Source organism: Mercenaria mercenaria, chromosome 17 (assembly GCF_021730395.1).
Source record: "Mercenaria mercenaria strain notata chromosome 17, MADL_Memer_1, whole genome shotgun sequence".
Taxonomy (NCBI): domain Eukaryota; kingdom Metazoa; phylum Mollusca; class Bivalvia; order Venerida; family Veneridae; genus Mercenaria; species Mercenaria mercenaria.
Window position 1 is genome coordinate 65,793,261 of NC_069377.1, and position 24,929 is coordinate 65,818,189.

Here is a 24,929-nt window from a genome sequence, read left to right on the forward strand (position 1 = left end):
TGGCCTTCGATACTGGAATCAAGGACATTGTAATCACTGGTGACTTCAATCTAGATTACAACAAACAACAGACAAAGCAAAAAATTGACAACATTGCAATTCAATATGGTCTCACACAAGTTATCAGGGACCCCACAAATTTCACCGAACACTCCCAAACTCTCATTGATCTTGTTCTTCTATCGTCTTCAGGCCTTGTGTCCGCAAGTGGCGTTGGTGAACCCTTTCTCGATCAAAACATTCGTTATCACTGTCCTATTTACTGTTGTCTTCTCATTCTTACACCCGGAGGGTTTGGAAATATTCTGCTGGTGATTTTGACACACTTCGTAGAAACGTTTCTGAATTCAACTGGGACAACTGCGCCGATAGAAACATTAACACCTACACAACTAACTTTACCAGATCACTTCTCTCCCTCTGTGAATCTTGCATTCCTAATAAAATTGTCACAATAAGAACATCAGAACCAGCATGGATTCACAATGACATTCGCAAAGCAATACGACATCGAAAAACAGCATACGACAGAGCAAAAAGAACAAACTCACAAGAACACTGGACACTGTACAAGCAAGCACGAAACAAAACAACAACCCTTATACGGCATGCAAAGCAGACACACATAAACAAGCTAGCCCAAAAACTAAAGGATCCAAACACAATATCGTCAGACTTTTGGACAATTATCAAGCAATTCAACAAACCTAACAACTCACCAAAAGGAATTCCAACTCTCAGACATAACAACCAAGAATTTGATTCAAACAGTGACAAAGCAAATGCGCTAAATCATTTCTTTCAGGCACAGACTCAGCTTAATGACACTAACAATCAACTTCCTGACTCATGCATCAATCAACAAGCTCCTAAACTACATACAATTACAATCACTCCAAATGAAGTCACCGACGCTCTTCGCCTTCTGAAACCGGGGAAAGCAACAGGACCTGATCAGATTAACAACATTGTCTTAAAGAAACTTTCGGTTGAACTATCTTCTCCGCTTTGTGATCTCTTCAACTTCTCTCTGCGTTCTGGAAAGGTACCTTCACTGTGGAAAATTGCTCAAGTCTGTGCCATTCACAAGAAAAACGATCCACAAGAAATTACCAATCACCGACCCATTTCTCTACTCAGTGCCCTTAACAAAGTTCTCGAACGAATTATGCACAAACACATCTTTAATTTCTATCGTGACCATCAATTTTTCTCACCTCTTCAGTCTGGTTTCATGCCCAAGGATTCAACTGTTAACCAACTTACTTCAATGTACCACTCTTTTTGTCAGGCTCTAGACGAAGGGAAAGAGGTCCGTGCAGTCTTTTGCGATATCTCCAAGGCTTTCGACCGGGTGTGGCATCGCGGCCTGTTGTACAAACTTCGCCAAAGTGGCATTTCCGGTCAGGTTCTCTCGTGGCTTGAAAACTACCTCTCTGATAGAAAACAATTTGTTGTCTTGTCTGGTACCCGTACTGATACAGTTACTATTTCTGCTGGAGTTCCCCAGGGTTCAATCATTGGGCCTCTTCTTTTTCTTGTGTACATAAACGACATTGTTACTACCATCTCCTCTCCAATACGTCTTTTTGCTGACGATACAACTCTATACATTATTGTTGACAATCCTGCAACTGCTGCAAACCAATTAAACTCTGATCTTCTCCTAATTAACTCTTGGGCTACCAAATGGCTTGTGTCTTTCAATCCTTCCAAAACTGAGTCATTAATAATCACACGCAAAAGAAACAAACCAGTACATCCACCAATCATTTTCAACAATACACACATAGCAAACGTTACTGTTCACAAACACCTGGGTGTTACTTTCTCAGACAACGGTACCTGGACAAACCACACTCACGAAATCAAAAACAAAGCCTGGCAACGTATACACATACTCAGATCCCTTAAATTCACTCTAGATAGAAAATCCCTTGAAACTTTATACATTTCTTTCATCCGACCTGTTCTTGAGTACGCTGACATTGTATGGGATAATATCCCTCAAGGCGAACAAGACGACCTTGAACGCATACAACTGGAAGCTGCTCGAATCATATCTGGTGCTACTCAACTTGTTTCCTTCGCAAATCTCTATCGAGAAACTGGACTCGAACCTCTAAAGGATCGTAGAAGAAAACATAAGCTTATTCTTTTCTACAAAATGGTAAATTCACTTACGCCCTCATATCTCACAGACATGATTCCAACTACTGTAGGACACATCACCCCGTATGGTTTACGTAACTCTGAAGACATAAGAAACATCTCCTGTAACAGTCAACTCTTCGCAAACTCCTTCTTACCATCTACAATTACCTCTTGGAATTCCCTATCTGACAATATAAAAAAACTCACTATCAATATCAGCCTTCAAACATGCTATTAATAAACACAATCCAAATGTTCCAAACTTTTACTATTCTGGAAATAGAGAAGCCTCAATACAACATGCAAGATTACGCATGCACTGTAGCTCTCTTAAACAACACCTTTTCTCTAAAAACATCATTGATAGCTCTTTATGTGATTGTGGAGTCATCGAGGATACAAACCACTTTCTTCTGTCCTGTCCTCTATATACAAATCAAAGAACTGCCCTTTTAAACAAACTAGCAAACATAACACCAATCACTAAAAATATTCTACTTTTTGGAAATGACACTCTTGACAACAACACAAACACGATTATATTTCAACATGTACATGACTACATCACCCAAACCCAACGTTTCAAACACTGAACCCACACTTGCTTCTACCTGGAACTTGACCCTCCTTTCTCTTTCTCTACATCTTTCATCTTCCACTCTTTTCTATTTAACTTAACATTACATATGCGATACCTGATATCATTGCAACTATTATCATTGTACGTATGCTGATCATGCTTGCTAAGCTATTCATTCCAAGTTTTCATTTATTTCTTATTATCAACCTTCACTTTACATATTTATATTTTGTTTCACGTAGGTTTAAACCCATATAACTGAAATGTTTGAACACCGTAAGTGCAGCATTATACGACCTTCAGAAGCGAGGCATAAGTATAAGCTCCAAGCTTTCTCCTCAATTCTGTGAGCAATCATTAACACCTTTTGAAATTTGTTATGTTATATTGTATAGCTATATCTTTGTAGTGTGTATATTGTATGAATTGCATGTAATTCATTTGAAAAAATAAATAGTGTTTAAACCAAAGTTTTTCCTTTTGTTTGCAATGGCAACCAGAATTTTAAAAGGATGACCTAGATTTGAAGGAATCTGAAAGGTGAGTACCAAACTAATACCTGTGAAGTTTGCCTGATGTTGGATTGGTTGTTGAGGAGGAGGTTGTAACAGACGGACAAAGATCGAAAGACGTAAAGATCCGGTAAGCTCATCATAAGCACTTTGTTCCCAGATGAGCTAAAAATTGGAGCAATCACTTTTTAAAAGCAAATGATTTATCAATTCGTGTTTTGCGACTTTTTTAAGAAATGGGTCGAGGAATTAAAATAAATAAAATTTTGACATCTTATAACCAATATATAATCCAAATCCGAGTAAAAGTCAGGTAAGCACAGAAAGAAAAGATATTGACAAAAATTTGAAGATTTGCTAAACGTACAGTTATAATATATGTACTGATGGGCTAATACATCAGGTAATACATACAATTTGATTATGGTGTTTTATATACTTAGAAAGTTTTAAAAAAAACTATCATAGTCTGTAAAATAGGCATTTCAGCTTTATTGCTTTCCTGTTGGACAATATACTGTGAAACTGACCGTTCAGCTTATTATCGTAATTTGATTTAATGATAAGACTGCATGGAAACCATTCAAATTAGACCGTTAGTCCTGTACTATTCAAGTTAAAGCTATGGGAATTTGCATTGAGCATTTATGCGTGGTGTAATGAAAACAAATATATAATATCTTCTGATTTGGTTAATCATATACTAACGAAAACAATATGAAATGTTATCTATGAACGCATAAAGAGTTCATATTCTGATATTACAGGCGTACAATGGCAATGGTGTAATTGGTGACAAGAATATGGATATTGTTAAGATAGCTGATACCGGAGAAGTACAATGGGTACCAAATGGCATATTTGGGTAGGTCTTTTGTGTTTAATCATAAATGTCATTTAATTAAAACTAAACTGATTGTCTATTGTTCAATTCAGAATGTGCATAATCATTTAAAAATGATAAATATAACTGCGTCAATTTTATAAATTAGAAGTATTTTTTTTCATTTAATTTCAGCTTCATATGCGATGTTGATGTGCAGTTTTATCCATACGATATTCAGAGATGTGACTTACATTTCTACGCCACGGACCAGACTGCTTCAAATGTTCAGCTGATGTCACCAGAGGAAGTGACATTAGACTTTTTCACGGAAAACTCCGAATGGCGTCTCCTGCAAGTGTCCTCTTCAATTAAAACGAGCTACGGCACAAATATTGTTTCTATAACATTTCAAATAGAGAGGAGAGCCTCATTTACTGTATACACAATTGTCATTCCACTGTTTACCCTTTCATTGCTTAGTACATTTACTTTTATTGTTCCGGTAGAATCAGGCGAAAAAGGAGGTTTGTCCATAACAATATTCCTTGCATATGGCTTCTTCATAGCAATAACACGTGATTCCCTTCCTCACAATTCCTTGCAAATTCCGTATTTTGTCAGCTACATCTGTGTATTGTTGATATTGAGTGTATTCACGGTTCTATATGTGATGGTGGAATCAAAAATATATCACACGAGGGGTACAAGGCCATGCAACCTTCGAATTCATAGTTTATTGTTTTTGTTACCAAAACCAGTCAAAATCGGGCAATTAAACCAAAACACTGAACAACATAAATCAAACAACCCTATGAAACATGCAAAGAAACAAGTACAAAAAACTATAAACAGTCACGTGAAAAAGAATTCAGCCAATCATACCAGTGTCAGTATTCCTGAAAATCAAACAGATATCGCTGACGGCAATGAATATACATGGACAGACATCCTCAGAGGGACAAATATCATACTGTTTTGTGTCAGTTTTATATTCTTATTTCTTTTTAGCGCAGTTCTGTGGACGAAAGTGATGGATAGAAAATATTAGAAACACTACAGATGCTTTTGAGAGACTGTAACTATATTGGACATTGATGCGTCACACATTAAAAACAGTGTCGAAAAGGATTTACAATATGTATCATTATGTAGACTTGTGAAATAAAATTACCAAATGTTGGTATGTTGCCTGGTTTTTTAACTTTGTCTTTTGGCAGTTTCTATGATATGCAAGCTACATGACCTCAGACCTGCTCTCTTAATTCTAGTTTGTTTAGTTTTACCAATTTAGGGCAAGCTCAATATTTTAACTGTGGACCAAACGCCGCTTTACATGGAATTGAATTCTGCACAGTTATGGATGTCTGTAACTTGTCTCTTTTTTTGGGGGGTTTCTTGTAACATGTACAAATGTTGTTATCTGCTCAACCCGGGCTAGTGGGCGTGGACGGTAGCATGCATTTCCACTACCATCCATGATCAGGCTCAGTCAACATTAGGCGTATGAGCAGTTGACCCGTCCAACCAACCTCTGATAGTGTGTTGGGGACATATGTTTACACCTCCCAAACATATAGCTTCAAAATTTAATTTACACTGAAAAAATGAAAAGGGTAAAAAGGTAAAATATAAGCTTATTTTAACATAGGCAAGAGTAAATAATTATTTTGATTTTGATAGTTTATAAGCAGTAATGGGGGGACGTATGTTCACTTTTATCTACATGTTCGTAGTAAAAACTTTATATATATTCTGGTATTTACAAATGTTTTCCTTGACCTCTACAAAAAAAATATGTTATTTTAAAAAAATATTTCAGCCACAAAGCGGTGATAGTTTTCTCTTTATTCAAAGTTTATTAACTTATTTATTAAGTCAATGATTTAGGGGGTTTTTTGAGTGGGGGGGGCGGGGCTTTTTTTTGGTGCAATGTTCCTCATTTAATATTCCCAACTTGTCAATTAAATTTCCTTAAGAGCACGACTATTTATTTTGAATTTGAATTTCTTGGTCAAAATGTTGTTAACGTCACATCTTGATACCTTAGAAGCAATAGTTTTGACTTTTTTTCTCCTTGTTGATATGTGTGTGTGTTAACAGTCTTATAAAAGCAAAGCCAAGGTAACGACTCTCGGATCCCGGTTTATAAATACCTTTTTCCAATTGTCAAGAAATTGATCAGTTCACAACATCTTTTTTATTTTATTTTATTTTATTTTTTAAAATGTTTTAGAAATAAAATGACCTGTATAATATAAAGAACAGCTATATTAATTAAAGTAAGCTATGCCTACCCGTCTCTTGTAATACTGTTAAGAATGGCATATGTATTTTACTAAGATTTTATTATGTTTTATTGTGACATACATATGATGAGACGTGAATAAACTATGGAATTGAATATTTTCTCTACAAACTTTGAAAATAGTCTTGTTTGAAATTGCTGGTTTGATTTCAAAATGATCTCACAAAATTTTTCCTTAAGTGGCTCTTTCTGTTAAAAAATGGCCGCCATGGGAAACGCCATTTACCGACCACGTGTCTTGTGTTTTGTTGCATATCAATAGAAAATTTGGCAATCGGTCATTATACCAATATGTGTCAAATGTGAAACACAAGTAAACAGTCATGTGATAGCAAACAGAACATGTTTGCGAGACACCTATTGCAGAATACTACTATGTAGAGTATAAGAAAATATATGTACCAATAGAATATATTATATATTATTTAATAACAAAATATATACCACATACACTGAAGTCCATAAGTAATGTGAAGGAGACTAGTAAATCAAATCAAAACTATAGCATAGAAGAAACTGAGGTTCAGATTGAATATGGAACAATATGACATGTGTTATTAGCTTACTTGACATAAGACATACTGAAACCCTGTTGAGAAACCATATTGGGTGAATTCGTATACTTTCAATTTAAACCGGCCTGTGTTGATATTATATGCAATACCAAAACGTAATACATGGGAAATAGATGCAAATGTGTGTGGACAAAATCAAAACAAAAATGAAAGTAAACAGCTAGCAACTAGATAAAAAGATAATTAAAGTACATGTATACAGAATGTCAACTCAAAGGTAGCTCATTACCAACAAATATATTTTCCATTTGTTAACCATAAATATCTTATGTTTTTAACTGATAAACGTGTGCGTAGAGTTCAGATCTAAAAAGTACGATCAAACAGGTTAATAATGCTCTGATATTTAAACACATTACTGACTTCGACGAGTCATTTAACATGCCGGAATCAAAGGAATAAATATAGAAACAATAAAACATAGATAACAAGACAGCGGCTTGCTATCTATAAAGCCTAATGATAAATCAAATTATCGAACAATCTTAACATTCCGTTAAAAACAAATAAAGAAATGATGATTAACAGTTGCACATTGATTAAAACCATCCCAGCTGTATTTTGTTTTAAAATAAATATACAGATTAATATAAGTAAGCAACACATCTTAATAACAATATTTGCATTCAAAGGCAAAGTTTTCCATCACATTAGACAAAATTCTTAGTAAATAAATCTCTTCAGAAGAAGAAACCTCTTGAGAACAAAAAACAGCTGTTTTCATTCTAGTGAGGTTTGATTTTCCTTGTCTTTAATAGTCTGGATTCAATCGCAAACATCTGCTTTTAAAAGCTTATACATCATTTAAAAGTTTATCCTTGTGAAAACATAAATCTGTCGTGGCCCTGGGACGTCTTCTAATCTTTAAGATTTTCATTCTTTGGCGTTTCCGATATTTTGTGACTCTAATGTCTTGAAAACAGGCTTTGATGGTCCATATTCTACTTCAGCAATTGGCCCATATGTAAATGGCTTGACAGGAGTAAGTTCGACTTCTTTTCCGTTCTCAGGTAATATTTTTGGAGTCCTGAAAGGTTTTAGGATAAAATGATATATTTAGAAATTCAATTTTGACCAATTTGTAACTTTGCTTTTGAGTTGCACTTTGGTAAAGTGGATTGTGTTCTTTCTAATCTGTACAGGAGACTGAATTCGTGCTTATGGTTGAAAATAACGCAACTTGCAAGACAAGCGTGACTTTTAAACAAGATAATATCTAAAAACTGTACTACATAAAAATTCTCATTACACTGGTGGCTAATATATCATTCGGTAAAAATGACGCGAAAACAATCCTATATTTCAGAACAGAATTCAAACGGCATTCTAACCAGGAATACAACATTCTAGAAACATTGTAATTAAAACACAACCAGGGTCCACAGACATATCTAATATAACATTTTGTTTGTAACTGATAGTCATTTCATACAGTTGTTAAGATGTGTACTTACCTGAGCTTAAAGTACGTAAAGGCAGCTACTGCAGCAATAACCGCAACACCCAGCACACATATTGAAACCATCAACGCTGTAAACACATGTTTAAAATGATTTTAATAAACATTTCCGAATCTGTCTAACTTACATTTAAGGGAAAATGCATCGAAAGTGTAACTATGTCTATGTACATTTCTATGATGCTCATTGTAACTTCTTTTTCTTTCATTAATAACACCGATTTATTTATTTTATATAAACATTCAAGGTTTCAGACAATAATGTATTCCGGAAGCAGTTATCGTCACTCACTCAATTTTGAGATAACCCACCCGCTTAGCTCAATAAGGAGAGCGCCGATCTACGGATGGCGGGGTCGTGAGTTCGATCCTAGGGCGGGCCATATGTCCCCTGTGACGATTTGATGAAGAACATTGTGTCTGAAATCATTCGCCCTCCACATCTTATTCATGTGGAGAAGATGGCAGTTACTTGCGGAGAATAGGTTTATACAGACTTCAAGAACACTGGTTAGGTTAACTGCCCGTCGTTACATAACTGAAATATTGTCTAAAAACGAAAGAAAGTCTGAAGTTTTCTTTTTTTTTTACAACTGAATTTATATAAAACAATGTGCATTACGAATTATGTCAGACAAACTAAATGTAAAACAGACAGCGGTCAACGAATCACAGAAAAACTTATATGTATTACCTATCGTTCGGTCATCCAAACCTGCATCATCTAAAATATACACAAAGCACATGTGATGTAGCATCATGAAATTGTGAACAGAATGTGTACAAGATAAAAAAAAGTATTGTAATATTAAATTTACAATTGCATTAAATAATTTAGCCATGAATAAGACTACTTCAATGGAAATATTTTAAAAAGTTTCCGAGTAAGGTGGTATGGTATTTTGAAATATGATTAATTTAGTTTTCAACAAATCACCCTATTTCGCATGATTCTGTATACCTACTTTGACAGGAATGTCCATCACCGTCCAGCACAAAACCGTCTTTGCATTCACAAGAATAAGAACCAAGACTGTTCAGACATGTTTGTTCGCAGTTTGCTACTCCAATTAGACACTCATCTACATCTGTTAATTACAATAAATTGAATACGAATATAGTGTGTTAATAATAAAATAGAAATTCTAATATGCCTGTCTCTGTTAAAACACACTTACGCTAGAATGATGTCACGTTAACCTGCGGTGACGTCATGTTTTTGTTGCGACCGAGAAAGAGCGCTGCTATATTTTATCTACTGTTTTAGATTAAGGGCATATTAGAATCTAAACAATTAATAGCAAAACCGTGTTTTAACACTATTTATACACTCACGTCGTATAAATAATTTCACTCGGGCTGCGCCCTCGTAAAATTATTACGCCCGACGTATAACCGCCCATCGTGCATAAATAGTGTTAAAATACTCTTTTACTATAAATTATTTATTAAATATAAAACGGTCATGTGGAATCTTTGCACTTGCATCTTTTTGGCTTTCGTTTCTTTTGTTTTTGAAGATTACAAATTTTATTTAAAACACATCTTAACATCTAAAGAATCAACAATGTAAAGATATTTAGGATCAAGTCACATTAAACATTCATGCATTTTAAGGACGATAACAACATGCATTTTAAGGACGATAACATATTGCCATTCATTGTAAACAGCACAACTGTAAAGAGAACATTAATCAAATCTATCTGAAAATCACTTGAAAGCATGGAATGCAACAAAACAAAAGAAATCCGACTCGATCGATTCAATTCAGTTTACCACCCCTACCATCGGCTTCAGCGGAACTATCTAGTATTTAATGCTGTGACACGACACATACATTGCTAGGTTTTGCAATAATACTGGTACTCTTTTACTCACCGGAGCATGTTTTCGCATCACCATTGAGCTTGTAACCATCGAAACATCGACATACATAGGAACCAATAAAATTTTCACACATTTGTTCACATCCACCTTGATTCGTCTCACATTCGTCGTCATCTGAAATGCGCATCATACTTGGGTATTAATAGAATAATATTAATAAGGATAAACATTTTACAGTGTCTCAGATTCAGCAAAATTAAGATTTTATCAAAACCGTATCTTAAGTTTTTACATACCTAACCTTACAATGCCATAGCTGTAACTCATTACGAGTGTTCTATTTAAAAAAAAACGTCGAGCTAGTAAATAAATCGACAATCTCAAGATATCTTGTTCAGAACAGGAACAGAAATATAGGCGAAGAACACATTTCTCACGATTCCTTTGTACATTAATTCAATCAGTTCAAAGTGCAAAGGTAAAATAAATTGACAGTTCCTTTGATTCCATTTCGTGCATTGACACAACGGCAAACTCAACATAGATATTAATTATTTCACACTATACATGTATGTAGAAAACTCACCGTAGGTTACAACTTTCAGGTAAGCCATTCTTGATGTTATGTTCGCCACCACGTTTCCAGCTAGGCAGTTATATTCTCCGCTGTCATTCACAGTCACATTCGCAATGATCAGCTCTACTGACGTTTCATTTGGTAAAATTTCGTTATTCATGAACCACTGGATCTTTGGATACGGACTACCTGACACGTTACAAGTAAATACCACATCCGTTCCATTTAGTACGGTTTGGTTTTTCAACTCCGTCTGAAATACAGGTGCCTCCGAGCAGAACGGATTGACTTCCTCTAAGTAAGTCACATTTGACATGATGTTGTCCATGGCAACGGCTGACTCTTCTATCAAGGACGATTGATTCTGGAATAATTCAATCAAAATAGATTCAAGGTTAAGAATGGATTGTCTAACGTTATCTATATTCGGAAAATCTTCCGCTTCGTATGCAGCATATAATTCCGATATCGCATACAGAACACAGTCTTTGAAACCGCTGCATTCGGTAGCATTGAAGTATTCACTTGAAGTATTTGACATGGCATCCAACCAAATCTCAAGAAAATTTATCGATTCTATAGACTCCTTTTCTGCGTTTAAGTTTTCCATTGCAAGTGTAGTTGAAGAATTAATCTCACGAAGAAGTGGGTCATTCATAAGAGCTGCCTTTGATTCGTTCAATGCCCTATTCAAGTCATCTTCAGTCATGTTATAATCACGTTCTGCATAGTCTCTACTAATCCCTGCATTATCCAGTGTCATATTTTCAGCGAGACCGTCAATAGTGAATTGCTGAAGCTGATCATTCAAAGAGGACATTTCATCCATGTAATGTTTTGATTCATTCACAATTTCATTCATTGATCCAAACGCCTCTTGCATAAATTTCATTAAATAAGAGGTTGTTTTGCATTTTTCCTTGAAAATGATTTTCCGGCTGTCGTAATCGTTGTCAGTGTTGTTTTCAAATCCAAGAATTTCATCTACAATATCTATACTGTCGTAACTGTCATTGGAAAATTGATATGTACCGTTTTCTATTTCAGCCTCCCTTATATTCCGCAGATAAGCGTGCATTTTTGCAGATGCTTTGAATTCCAGTTCTCTACGTTTTCTTCCAATTCCGCCAATTAATTTACTCAGCATATCGATTGTAGCTCGTGCCGCGTTCCATAAACTCTGCACGATATTTTTGAAGTTGATTCTAATAGTTATAGTTTTCCATCCTAATCTAAAAGCGTTAACGTCGCAAAATATGTCGAATACCGGTAAATCGTGAGTTGACAATTCAACATTGAAACCACAATTTCTCACGTCAAGTAAATTCTTTAATCCGATATCTATAACAAATTCAAGAACTTTCGCAGCAACTCCGATAGCGATTTTAACTCCCTCTAATACAACTTTAGCTGCTTCAAGGACACCTTTTGCATACTCTAAACCTATCTGGGCCATGTCGAGCAAACCCACTGCAACATCCAAAACTACACGCGATTTATCAACGACAAACTGGGTTACAGAAACCGCACCTTTAGCAACATCAAAAGCAAGCATTGGAACTCTTACAAATATTTTTGCTGCTTCCAGAGCTAAGTATGCTGCTCCTCGTACAATTCTGCAAGCCAGATTGGCAGCAAGGCATATAGGATCTGGAATTTTAATCATACAACTCGTTTTTCTGCAGCAAGGGTATGGAATTTTAACCCATCCAACTTTTTTACGACATATCCTACATTTAATTCCTGGAATGCAAAATTTCCTGCATGATCGGATTCGACAAAGATTATCTACTTTTCTTTGAGCTGCATTGAGTTTTCTCAACGCATCTTCAAACGGCTTCTTAGCGGCATCTAACTTATCTTTTGCTCTTCCTAGTGCAGCAACAGCACTGTCAAACTTTTCATTAGCTCTTCTAACAACAGCTTTCTTTTCTTCAAGCCAATTCTGTGCCTTTGAAAGTCCTCGCTGGGCTGCTGTGAGTCCTTCCTGAGCCTGGCTTAATCGTTTCTTAGCCATATCGGCAATGGTATTTACTACTTTCTTAAGTGCGTCTAAATAACTGTCTTCGAATGAGTCGCTTCTTGTTTGTATTTGTCTCCTTTTCCTGCTCTTTGCAACAAAACGTCCTTTTACTTTATAAACAATGTGATGCCATTCTGACTTCATCTCTGCCGAAACATCTAATTGTGCCAAGAAAATGTCCCATATGTTCCCTTCCGTGTAAATGTATAAACCGTTATTAGTTATAAAAAGGTCTGACGTCGCCTTCATTCCAAGAAATTGCGCGTACACTTGAAGCTGAAGAGCAAATTTGTCTTTATCAGAAGAAAGTGCCCCACCGATGCCTCCTCCGGCCTGGAATTTAATAAATATATTCAATACTACTAAGCGGGATGCCCTTCCTATAAATCTCAAAGCTTTCTCGCCTTCAAAATGTTTCCTGATTTTCTCAAATCGGCTGCATTTAAAAAGATGATCGACAGAATCAACAATCTCTAAGTCAAACTCTCCTAATTTTAAACCAAGAAATTTCAAATTGGTGGTGTACTTCAAACCGAAGCCAGTGTATCCAGACTCAGACGAACTTCTTACCAAAGTGTTGGTAACTTTTTCCATAGCATTCTTCAGATTACTTTTGACAACGTCAATTTCATTCTTAATGATATTTGTAAGGTTCTTAAACGCGTTCTGAGCTATAAATTCTGTGTCATCAAAGAATAATTTAGCTTTGTGTTCAATTTTTTGGAATTCCTGCCATAGTTGCTCTAAAATTCGTTTCTTTTCTTTCCAGTTACCTGATAGAATATCATCCAAAAGATCGGATACAAGACTTTTCATTGTTTCAATGTTGATTTCAATATCATCAGCCAAGATTAGTGTCGTATTCCTAAAAATGATGCCTAGCTTTTTAAGTTCTATTCTAAAACGAACTTTCAGTCGATCTAATATATCTTTGAAGTTCAGTATATCTTCTTTAATGTTGATATCAAGGACTGCTTGAGGAGGCTCGTAGGTAACAAATCCGTATGCTTTGTGAGTATTTGAGATACCCCAGTCTGCCAAAATCGGAACACCCTTAAATGGATTGATTTCCAGCCGGAGAGAAAAGAAGAACCCTGGTGGATTGGCCTTCTCCCCACACCAAACACGACGAGGACCTGAAATATATATTATTTCATTAGACATACCTTTTTTCATTAATCGTCGATTAGAAAGTAAGAATCAAATCAGGGCTTGTTATCTTTTTCTATCAGTCTTGTTACACTGGTAGTTTGTGATGTCTAACGATGGAATATAGATTACTTCATTCTGCTTTCCAGTTCTAATAGCGGAGAAAGAACACCGGTACACTCTAGACATTATTACAAATATGTCAGACACATGGGTAGAACAAAAGGCCTCCAAGATGCCAGCTGGATAGAAGGTATATTTCAAACTATCATCCGTGAGATATATCTAAGATAAGTCTTGTTTACTTACCGCCAACGGAAAGGTAGAGATTCATTTCAGATGTAACAAGATTTTTGAACGTTACTGCATATTGGTTCCCAAAAAGTTTGAATTTTAGTGTAGGTGATGCTGACAATGTGAGGCGCACGTATCCACTCCACTCATCTAGAAATATGGATGTTAGCATCTAAATGGAAAAGAGATAATACAATATCAAAATAAGGCTTACATTATATGAAAGAACTTCGTCTATTTAACATCAGATATTTACTATATGTCTGACGTAGCAGATTGCAGTTTTTTATAGCCAACACGAGTGACTGTATGAAGGAAGTTTGTTTAGACTTCCCCCTGAATTACTTTATATCTTTACATTTACATGTACTAACAAATAAAACTGCTTATGAGAGTTTCGAAAAGCTGACACAAGTCTCCTTTAAAGTTTTGATAATACATTTCAAACATTTGTCCTTGAATGGTAAACTAAATCCTTAATGATTAACTACTGCAGCCACATTAAGAGGAATAAGTCAACTATTTGTAATTACTATTTCTATGTTTGGCAAGCCGATAAATATATCTGCACTCCCTTTCACCAACAGTTTTGTATCATTTTTCACAACATCGGCTCCTATCCAAAAATCTCCCTTTGGAAATACTCTGGAATTAAAAAATGTAAACGAGATCAAATTTACACTGACTTTCTACTAAAATGCTGCTATTGACAAGATGTGAGTATATTAAGTTTAGATATAATGAAAGGGTGTTCGTATATCTTGTTCAGATACATTGATAGGGTGATAGTATAATGTGGTTCAATTATACTGAAAGGATGCGAGTATATATGGTTCAGATTTATTGACGGGTGTTAATATATTGGGGTTACATGTACTGACAGGGTGTTAGCATATTTGGTTAAGACATATTGACAGTGTTTGCATTTTTGTATATTGACAAATCTATATTTAAAAATATTCAAAATTTTCTTTCCAATTCTGTGAACCGATAGTTTAGACAACAAAGATATTAAAACTTACGGGTACTGAAACATGGCGTCTCCATTCCATAACTGAAGCTCTGTTGTATCGTGGTTAACATTAATCCCATTCACTATAGAAAAACCAATGCCTCTTGGATGAATGGTCAATTTATCTTCCTGTTTAAGCAGTTTGAACATATTAATGCTCTCCAGGAGATTTCTCGATTCTTCTGGTACCATGAAAAATATACTTCCACCGTTGCTGTGGCATAGGTCAATAATGAAGCAAAATTTATGACCCGCTAGAGGATTTGGAACTTTTATTTTGTCTCCCATAACTTCTAGAGAAAATGTTGAACCAAATCTGAATACGCTATAAAGATGATCTTCAAGTACAGGTGCCCCCTCACACCAGGTTGTTTGTTCCATGTGTCTTCCATAAACTAAATCACTCCTCAGATCTTGGATTGCTAAAACTGACTCGCGCGTCTTTTCAAATTTGATCCAGTTTGGTAAAGCCGGGAACAAGTTCAGCAAATACGTTTTCAAAAAGGAACCAGCCGATATAAATTCAAATATATCTGATTCAACTAATTCAAATGATTTGCAATTTTCTGGTGTTTCGTCATTTTTAATAATGGTTCCTTCACTGGAGTTGTATTTGGTACCATAACTGAGCTGAAATTCGCCCGAGGAAACTGTAACTTCAAGGCCTTCAACTGATACTGGTAACGACAAGTCATTGACCTTGATAAAGGCTATTCTCAAGGTGAAGGACGTTGCAGAATCTGCTGTAAGACTGTACCATTCTGATGTAGAGGTGAGCTGGGTGCCAAGGCCCTTGCCATCTGTACAATGTGCCAATGGCAGCACAAAACAAGCCTTTGGTAATTTTCCATCAGCAATTTCAAATCGTTCAAATACTGTGTCACGATCACCTGCAAACCATAAACATTAAACTGAAAAACATCAAACAGAATAATGAAATTTGTGGGCTCAAGATTTACTCACATATAAATCAACGGATTTACTTAGGAATTTTCATATCCCACAGAACAGGCATCAATCATCCTCACTCTTTTAATAATAGTACTGCTTAACATCTGTCTTTAAAACTTCTTTATCATTTCTGCCCTGTCGTAACGTATGCCAAAAAATGACCAATGATAACTGTTTACCTCCGGAACACGAGCGGCCATCAGGCTTCAACTGCCGACCATCATAACATCCACAGTAGTATGAGCCGTCTGTGTTTATACACGCATCCTGACATCCCCCGTTATGAATGGAACACTCATTTACATCTGTTAAAGCACCAAAAGTATGAACTTATCTATTGGCCACTCGAAATCAATCTACCAAACATATTTACTTCCGGTAAGGCAAAACTTTAATACACGATGAATAAGAGAGCAAAACAGAGATCTGCGTTTGACCGTGATCTATACACGCAACATTTTTTAAATTCAAAATATATTTTACAAGTGAAAAAAACATATTAACAAGAAGAATTTTCATGTAAAGTATAAGTATCAAACAGCCTATGATTTCGTAAATTAACGGCTTACCTTTTTCACAATGGGTTGATGTGTATCCTTCTGCACATGTGCAAGAGTAGAAATTCAAACCGTCCCGACATGTGCCGCCATGTTGACATATAATTCCTTTACAGTCATCAATATCTGAAAAACATATAAAATCAGAAGATTCTACTTACCTTAAAGAATCTTTTACATTAGACATTGAGTTTGGAATGTTATTGTGCAGAAACAGCTTTCAAATCATGATACAAGACACTTAACATACCAAGTCACATCGCACCAAGCAACAGCTTGCCAAGCAACATCGTATTAAACAGCAACATACCAAGCAACAACTTACCAAGCAACATCGTATCAAACAGCAACGTACCAAGCAACAACTTACCAGGCAACATCGTACCAAGTAACATCGTATCAAACAGCAACATCGTAACAAACAGCAACGTACCAAGCAACAACTTACCAAGCAACATCGTACCAAGTAACATCGTATCAAACAGCAACATACCAAGCAACATCGTACCAAGCAACATCCTACCACGTAACATCGTATCAAACTGCAACGTACCTAGCAACACCTTGCCATGCAACATCGTATCAAACAGCAACGTACCTAGCAACACCTTACCAAGTTACATCGTACCAAGCAACAACGTATACAGCAACATCGTACCAAGCAAAAACATACCAAACAACATCGAACCACGTAATAACATATCCCGTAACAATGTACCCAACAACATCGTACCACGCAATAACATATCCCGTAACAACGTATCAAATAACAACGTACCCAACAACATCGTACCACGCAATAACATATCCCGTAACAACGTACCAAATAACAACGTACCCAATAACAACGTACCCAACAACATCGTACCACGTAATAACATATCCTCTAACAACGTGCTAAATAACAACGTACCCAACAACATCGTACCACTTAATAACATATCCCGTAACAACGTACCTAACAACAACATACCAAGCAACTGCATTCCCAGCAACAACGTATCCTGCAATACTGTACCAAGCAACAACCTACACAGCCACATCGTACCATGCATTATATCGTTGGAGTAAACTCTGTTAAATTATGACAAAACAACAACAACATGTACATAGTATTAAACACATAAATGTTGTATATTGCCAAACCAAAGGTGGTGCAATGAAAGCTATCAGATCGATCAGTCCTTCAACTGTTCGAAGTCTCAGCATATTCGCAAAGTATAAAGCGTGTGCTGTTTATCATCATCCGGTAAATCAGAGATATTCGGCAAATGACAAAAATATCGTTTGAATGTCTCTATATTAAGGTTGTAGACCCGTTATGACAATAGGCAATTTCCGTGTGATTATATAATCTCCGAAGTTCTACTTCGATAATCTTCTGCTGTTACTAAACCTCAAACAAACACTTTGCCGGGAAATGCTGAAATCGCTTACGGAGATTAAATAATCAAACAGAAATTACCGATTATGGGTCCGCCACCTTAAAGTAAGTTTAATTAGGTTATGATTGTTCCTGAGATTTTATACCAAGTTTATGGAAGAATGATCTGAATTTATTGAAGGTAATTCTGAAAACGCTCAACTGATAGGAATTAGTTTTTGTACCTGTACATGTTTTCTGATCGGGCTGTAACTCATACCCACTTAGGCAACTACACTTGAAAGATCCCTCTGTATTCGTACAATTATGGGAACATCCATCCACATCTTTTGTACATTCATCTATGTCTGAAATAGATTTGCATATAATAATATGTTTATGATATTACAAAAAATGTATCTTTAACCCTATCATTATCCCTGCTTAATTTCTATAATGAATTTGTCCATCTTTCAATTGCTAAAAGGGATGCTTACCAAAAAGAGATACTGACTGAATGGCGAACAGTGCAGACCATGATCAGCCACTGGTCGCAAAGGCCGAATCACTTGCCACCAGCAGGCTAAGGGTATCTCAACACATTAGTTAAGTTTTCCTACAATAACCCGTAATATTTTAAGAAGTTACCCGATTCAAATGTATACAGTTCAATGCGCTTATACCCATTTTAAGGAGAATATTTTGAAAATTGAAATTATGAAAATATACCCTGTCAACATGCTTGTAATGTAAAATATCACCAATTGGTAATGCTGTTGGAGTAGAAATATTGACCAATTCTATCAACATACTTGAAAAAAGGTATAGCAAATTTCTTTTATAGTTTCTAGTTAGTTTGATAACATGGAGTGATTCCTCAATAACCATTTATGATTCAACTATTAAACTCGTTCAGTTTGAAAAAAAATATTTTAATGATACCTGCGCATGCGCGTCCGTCTGTTGAAAGAATATACCCTGTATGGCATTCACAAGTAAATGAACCCGGTTGATTAAGACACACTTGATCACATGACCCATTTCCTGTAGCACACTCATCCTGGTCTTTAGATAATATAATATAATTCATTCAGTTATTTACAAAATATTTAATCGGCTAAATACATATCGAATATAAAATAAATAAACATAAAATTAGGCTTTCCTAATACTTTTACGAAGCAATGACGGGATGTATACTGTAACTCGTTCTAAATACACACACTCTTTCTTAATTGTATGGTTGAAGCTGTGTTTTACATTTCATTTTCTTGCATACCGGACGGGTGTTTCCGGTGCTCCCACCGGTGCTGATAAACTTCATCCATCTTACACCCTGGTCGTGCTGTAAATGACGTATTAGGAACTACTTTTATGCAGCAGATTTGACAGAGGCTCGTTACCATTGAAACAGCCCTCAAGTCGAGCCGAATATTCCAATCTACGCCAAAAAACCGTGATAGAATCTTATAACTACTAAAGTCGAGTCTACTATTACTTTGCTCTGTTGTATTCTATGCTTGCAGATGATGTTTTTTATAAATTGTATTGCCGACTGCTTTTCTAAATACATGAACAATGATAGGTGATCACTTTACTTTGCTACTTTGCACTGTACGTATACTAAAAGGGAGAGTTATCTGTTTACCTTCACATGTTTTGCCATCTGCATTGAGCACATATCCCTTCTCACATGAGCAGTGATATGATCCTTTAGTGTTTGTACAATACACATCACATGGTGCAGTTCCGTCTGTACACTCGTCTACGTCTGGTTTAGTTAAAATATGGTTTAGATTAACACTTACCCTGCTAAATTTCTATAATGAACTTGTCCATCTTTCAATTTGGACAGTCCATTAACTGTTAAAAGGGGTGCTTACCAAAAAATACTGACTGAATGGCGAACAGTGCAGATCATGGCACGGATGTGCAGGCTGATCATGATCTACACTGGTCGCAAAGGCAGAATCAGTCGTGTTTAGTATAAGGGTTAAACAAAAATCATTTTACACTATTTGTTACCGGACCCCGGAATTCTTCGAGCGCATTCATTTATACTCTGTCTTCTGTAGGCATTTTGTAAATACTTCACTACATGCAACAGGTATTCGTAACAGAAATGTGAATCAAAAGTGGTGACTCACTAGCTGCGTAGTTCGGGTTCAACTGTTTATTAATGTAAGTGTCAATGAGCACATTTTCTATGCATAAAGAGAAGTATTTTTCCATGCTTATTCGTTTAGGTACTAATCATTGTTTTAATCTATAGCAGTCATGAATTTTAAGAATAAATAAAACTTCTCGCCAGTTACCTGCGCAAGACTTCCCGTTGATTGCGAGCTTGTATCCAGTTTTACAAGAGCAAGTAAAAGAACCAACCGTATTGGTACAGTTTTGTTCACAACCGGAAGTTCCTCGTGCACATTCGTCAATGTCTGAAAATGTAAATTATGATTTACAGATATCTTGGACTGCAAAAGCTATACAATTCTCTAATCTACCGTTGTACAACATGTGGTACTTTATTCTGTTCGGAATTTCTATTCTACTGTTAGCTATACAGATGGTCAAAATATAGCACATAATGTATACTGTTAAACAGCATCAGTTTTGTGACTTAATTATGTAACAATTATGTAAATGTTTCATACAGATGCATTAATAGATGTTAATTGTATAAGCATAAAAATAATGCAGTTTCTAAAGTTCGATATTAGAATTCCGTTTGATATGCGCAGTACAATGTTACAACTTACAACGGCTCTTCTTCTGCACATATTCCTCGTGTATGAATTTAAGTGGATTATTTCTGTTTCTTAAAAAGTATTATTGGTCTTAGCAAAAGATGTTAGATGTAAGTGAAAGCAAACCTTGACAAGATTTTCCATCTGATGATAATTCGAAACCCTCTCTACAGGAACATGTAAAGGAACCAGCTGTATTTGCGCATGTGTGAGCACATCCGGAAGTTTTCTCAGCACACTCGTCGATATCTGGAATATAATTATTTTAAACATTTAAAGCGATGTGATTACAGAAGTTCATCAATACATATGTATTCAATGTCTACGGGGTGTTTTTGTTTTTGTTTTAGTTTTTATTTTCCTACCGTATTACTATTTCATTACCTACATAAGTCAATAGGGGCCTCCGTGGGCAAGTGGTTAAGGTCAATGACTTCGAATCACTTGTCCCTCACCAATGTTGGTTCGAGCCTCGCCCGGGGCGTTGAATTCTTCATGTGAGGAAGCCATCTTGCTGCCTTACGGAAGGTCGGTGGTTCTACCAAGGTACAAGCCCGTGATGAAATGATGCACGGAGGGGTATCTGAGGTTTTCTTTCACCATCAAAAGCTGGAAAGTCCCCTATAATTGTGCCGGTGTGACGTTAAACCCATAAAAAAAATAAAAGAATATTAAGAGTAATTGGAAACTGTGTACTTTAACGCGTCTTTATAACGATGTGTGAATGTATTTTAGGACACTTCTGTGATAATGGATTATCACGCTTTCACTACAATGTACCTAAATTTGTGGTGTATAAAAAACAGTTAGATTCTATGAGACAACAGCTGATTGGCTTAGAAGTATAAGAAATGTCAAAAATAAGCAAAACATTATTTTCTGCAAACTTTGAAATATTTTACAAGTGTCTGTAAGCATGACGGTTGAACAGACATCTCATGTCATTTGATCTCATGTTTAAGTGTGATTTCATATTTTGGTGTATTTGAAAGGTTCATATGGGAAAATCTACATCTGACTTAAATGGGAGGCAAAAGGTTCGTGCTAAAATAGTTCTAAAAATAACTATTAAAGTTCTGTATTGAAAAGTGTAATCTATAACCATGTCAGTTTCAAAAATATCAAAAGTAAGATTTCTCCCCGTATTCAAAGGCTTTCACTAGAATACATTATTTTTAGATATGCACTTCAAATGTAGAAAATCGTCATCAAATGTATTTTACTTTACTAAATATATCAATTAGCTACCTTCCCAAATGTCATGCAGTAACAGTTGTTTGCTTAAAAGCTTCCACATATTTTAGTGGTAGTGCAGATTTAAGCTGTGTTTAGCTATTCAAAATATGAAATGTGAGTCTAGTATACCTTTAAAATATCTGGATTAGCTCAGTTATTAATACAATGAAAACCATGTGGTGGAATCCTTGCAATGTACAGACAGGGGTGCAAAGTATGAAATGTGGTCAAATATACGAAAGCGTACTTGCGTGAGAGCGTGCGTAAATAGGAAGAGCGGTGCTAGGTACAACATATGTTCCAATTTCAAAATCTTTTTCATTCTTTCTCAGGCCTTGCGTAGAGCATCCATGTATGGAACTTATCGGAAAGAAGCTTAGTAACTTTAGTTAAAATAGCGTATGATCAAACTCGTGACCCCTGATTTCCAAATTCGGCGTCTGGCCACTGAACTAGAGTTCGTTCTTGTTTGAATCAGGGTTTTCTTTTAAATACCTGTGCATGTATGCCTGTCAGGAAGCAGACGATATCCGGTATTACATGAGCACGTGAAAGAACCATAGGTGTTGCTACATTTTTGATTACATTTGTTCAGCGATGTTGAGGCACATTCGTCGGTATCTGGAAAGAAACATCGCATCTTTGCTTTAAAGTATTAAATCGATATTGCAATACCATAGTATTACACAACATTATGACTTATTGGATAATTCATGTATGACTGCAGTTAAATTGAGTATAGATACGTATATATATGGACGATGCTGTGCTATGCTCATAAAAGGCACTTTTTCCGTGCCATGTATGTCTGAAAAACAAGCACAAAAGTGACATTCAATGAACGCAGACACCCATAAAACACCCCACATTGAAATAAGGATATGTGTAAATGAATACACATACACAATAGCTTAGCACATATACACAATAACACAAACGAATGCAAAAAATAATACTAGTAGTGTAGCAGTAACAAACACAAAAGCAGGAACACAGCAGGTCACCGTCTTGGAACGAACACACTACTGCACGGTTTTAACTAATATACTGGTGCGAAACCTTACTCTTTAACCCCCGCCCCACCCCACTACCGTGTTCCTGCGGGCAATTATGCACTTTTGGGCGAATACCAATAATTGCAAAGGGAAAGATTGCGTTTATTTTCATCAGTGATTAAAATATAGGCGGCCGTTCGGATCAATCTTGCTACAGACACGAGGATAAAATATAGGGCGCATTTATCATTTCACTGCTTACATACACTAACAATAAACAAACGTAGTATCATTAAAATTAGAATGTGATACATGATTATACTGCTATTATATAACACTGCGCTTCAACTTTGCTACATGGGTTTTGTCCATTATCTTCCTACTACAGTACTTCTGAAAAGTTTCAACCATATTTTACCGATTTCACATCGCGAGCCTTTCCAAATGCTCGGGCAACTGCATGTATAAGAGTTAGGAATATTTCTGCACGTGCCTCCATTCTTGCATGGACTGCTGCTGCAAGAATTCATATCTGAAATGTAAAAAAGGCAATGTGTTGGAGAGCTTTGTAAAGCAATGTATATGTGCTTGATAGCTTTATAAAGCAATGATTATATAATGGGGAACATTGAAATAAATGTAATGTAATGGGGAGCTTTACAGAATAATGTAAATATACTAGAGACTTATAAAAGCAATAAAAGCAATATAAAGGTACTGAAGAGTTTCATATAGCAATGCAGATCGTCTGCAACGACAGGCAAATTGTATTCTTAAAGTACACAGCCAGATTCAAAATGTATTGCAGAGTTACGTCCCGTATATCTAAAGTATTAGACCAGTCGGAATGTTTTCCCTAATGTCACCCCATAGTTTGTTATAGTAAAACAAATTTCTATTTCTGGTAAATCTGGACTTGATATTTACAGTCATAGCACCTTTGTTTTGTGTACATAGACTGTCTCTTTAGGAAGAATCAACGCATCTGTAGTGCGCCAAAAATAACTTTCGGGAAATAAAGGCACGTTTTTTTCTCATTTGGTCCTTGATCAGTTTGCAACGAGTTGTTGTTATTATTCATATAACAATAGGGTAAGAATATCTTAAGTGTATTAATATTTATACTAGTATCTTGAAGGTCTGAAACGACCTCTGTTAAAGGTCGAATTTCGGACAATTAAATTACCTTTAAAGAGATACTTTGAGATTAAAACTGGTATTTACGCATTATAAATACCGGAAAAAACAAAAACCGATGTACAATAAGATAAATCCTGAAATTAATGCATATCCGTAAACTATATTGAAAGTTAAGAAGATACAGTCACAAACATCCTTCTGATGCATCCTGATACCGTCAATTATATTATGGTCTAGGTCACAAAACTGGTTCATCCAGTCCGCTATGTTTAGCAGAACGTGATCAAAGTTTGTTATTGTGGCGGTTCTCGAAAACGAGGACCACCGTAGGAATGTACTTGTTTATGTTTAAGATTAAATTTTATTCAACTGTTTTCATCTAATCGGTCATGTTTACAAAATATATAGTGAATGTTAACTTTATCTATTTCATTAATGTCTTGCTTAGTATCGAACAGTCCCAGCAAAAATGTTATATTGAATTATTTAAGGCCGTTTTTATTCTAAAGTCCCTTTAAATCTGTCAAGGCTAAGGGCGGGGACACTATCCAACTACCCGTGCATTCCGGAGTCTATGCTCAATGGATAATACATCGCGTGCCTTCCTCCGATATTTAAATGATAATTTATTATAGATTCCCTTT

At 35.8% G+C, this 24,929-nt stretch overlaps 1 protein-coding gene across 1 annotated transcript in view; it reads right to left on the minus strand.

The window, feature by feature from the left end:
• Positions 1-6,787: 6,787 nt before the first annotated feature.
• Positions 6,788-24,929, minus strand: part of LOC123537099 (uncharacterized) — a 58,515-nt gene continuing 40,373 nt past the window's right edge. Inside the window, exons 28-45 of the mRNA XM_053527887.1 lie at positions 23,564-23,677; positions 22,646-22,771; positions 21,041-21,163; positions 20,483-20,605; positions 19,816-19,938; positions 19,110-19,232; positions 18,413-18,535; positions 16,817-16,930; positions 16,427-16,552; positions 15,307-16,186; positions 14,818-14,929; positions 14,300-14,456; positions 10,828-13,977; positions 10,293-10,415; positions 9,377-9,499; positions 9,106-9,135; positions 8,407-8,482; positions 6,788-7,979 (exon numbers count right to left, since the gene is read on the minus strand). Coding sequence (XP_053383862.1) covers positions 7,826-7,979; positions 8,407-8,482; positions 9,106-9,135; positions 9,377-9,499; positions 10,293-10,415; positions 10,828-13,977; positions 14,300-14,456; positions 14,818-14,929; positions 15,307-16,186; positions 16,427-16,552; positions 16,817-16,930; positions 18,413-18,535; positions 19,110-19,232; positions 19,816-19,938; positions 20,483-20,605; positions 21,041-21,163; positions 22,646-22,771; positions 23,564-23,677 — 5,900 coding nt within the window. The 3' untranslated portion in view covers positions 6,788-7,825. The remainder of the gene's footprint in view (positions 7,980-8,406; positions 8,483-9,105; positions 9,136-9,376; positions 9,500-10,292; positions 10,416-10,827; positions 13,978-14,299; positions 14,457-14,817; positions 14,930-15,306; positions 16,187-16,426; positions 16,553-16,816; positions 16,931-18,412; positions 18,536-19,109; positions 19,233-19,815; positions 19,939-20,482; positions 20,606-21,040; positions 21,164-22,645; positions 22,772-23,563; positions 23,678-24,929) is intronic.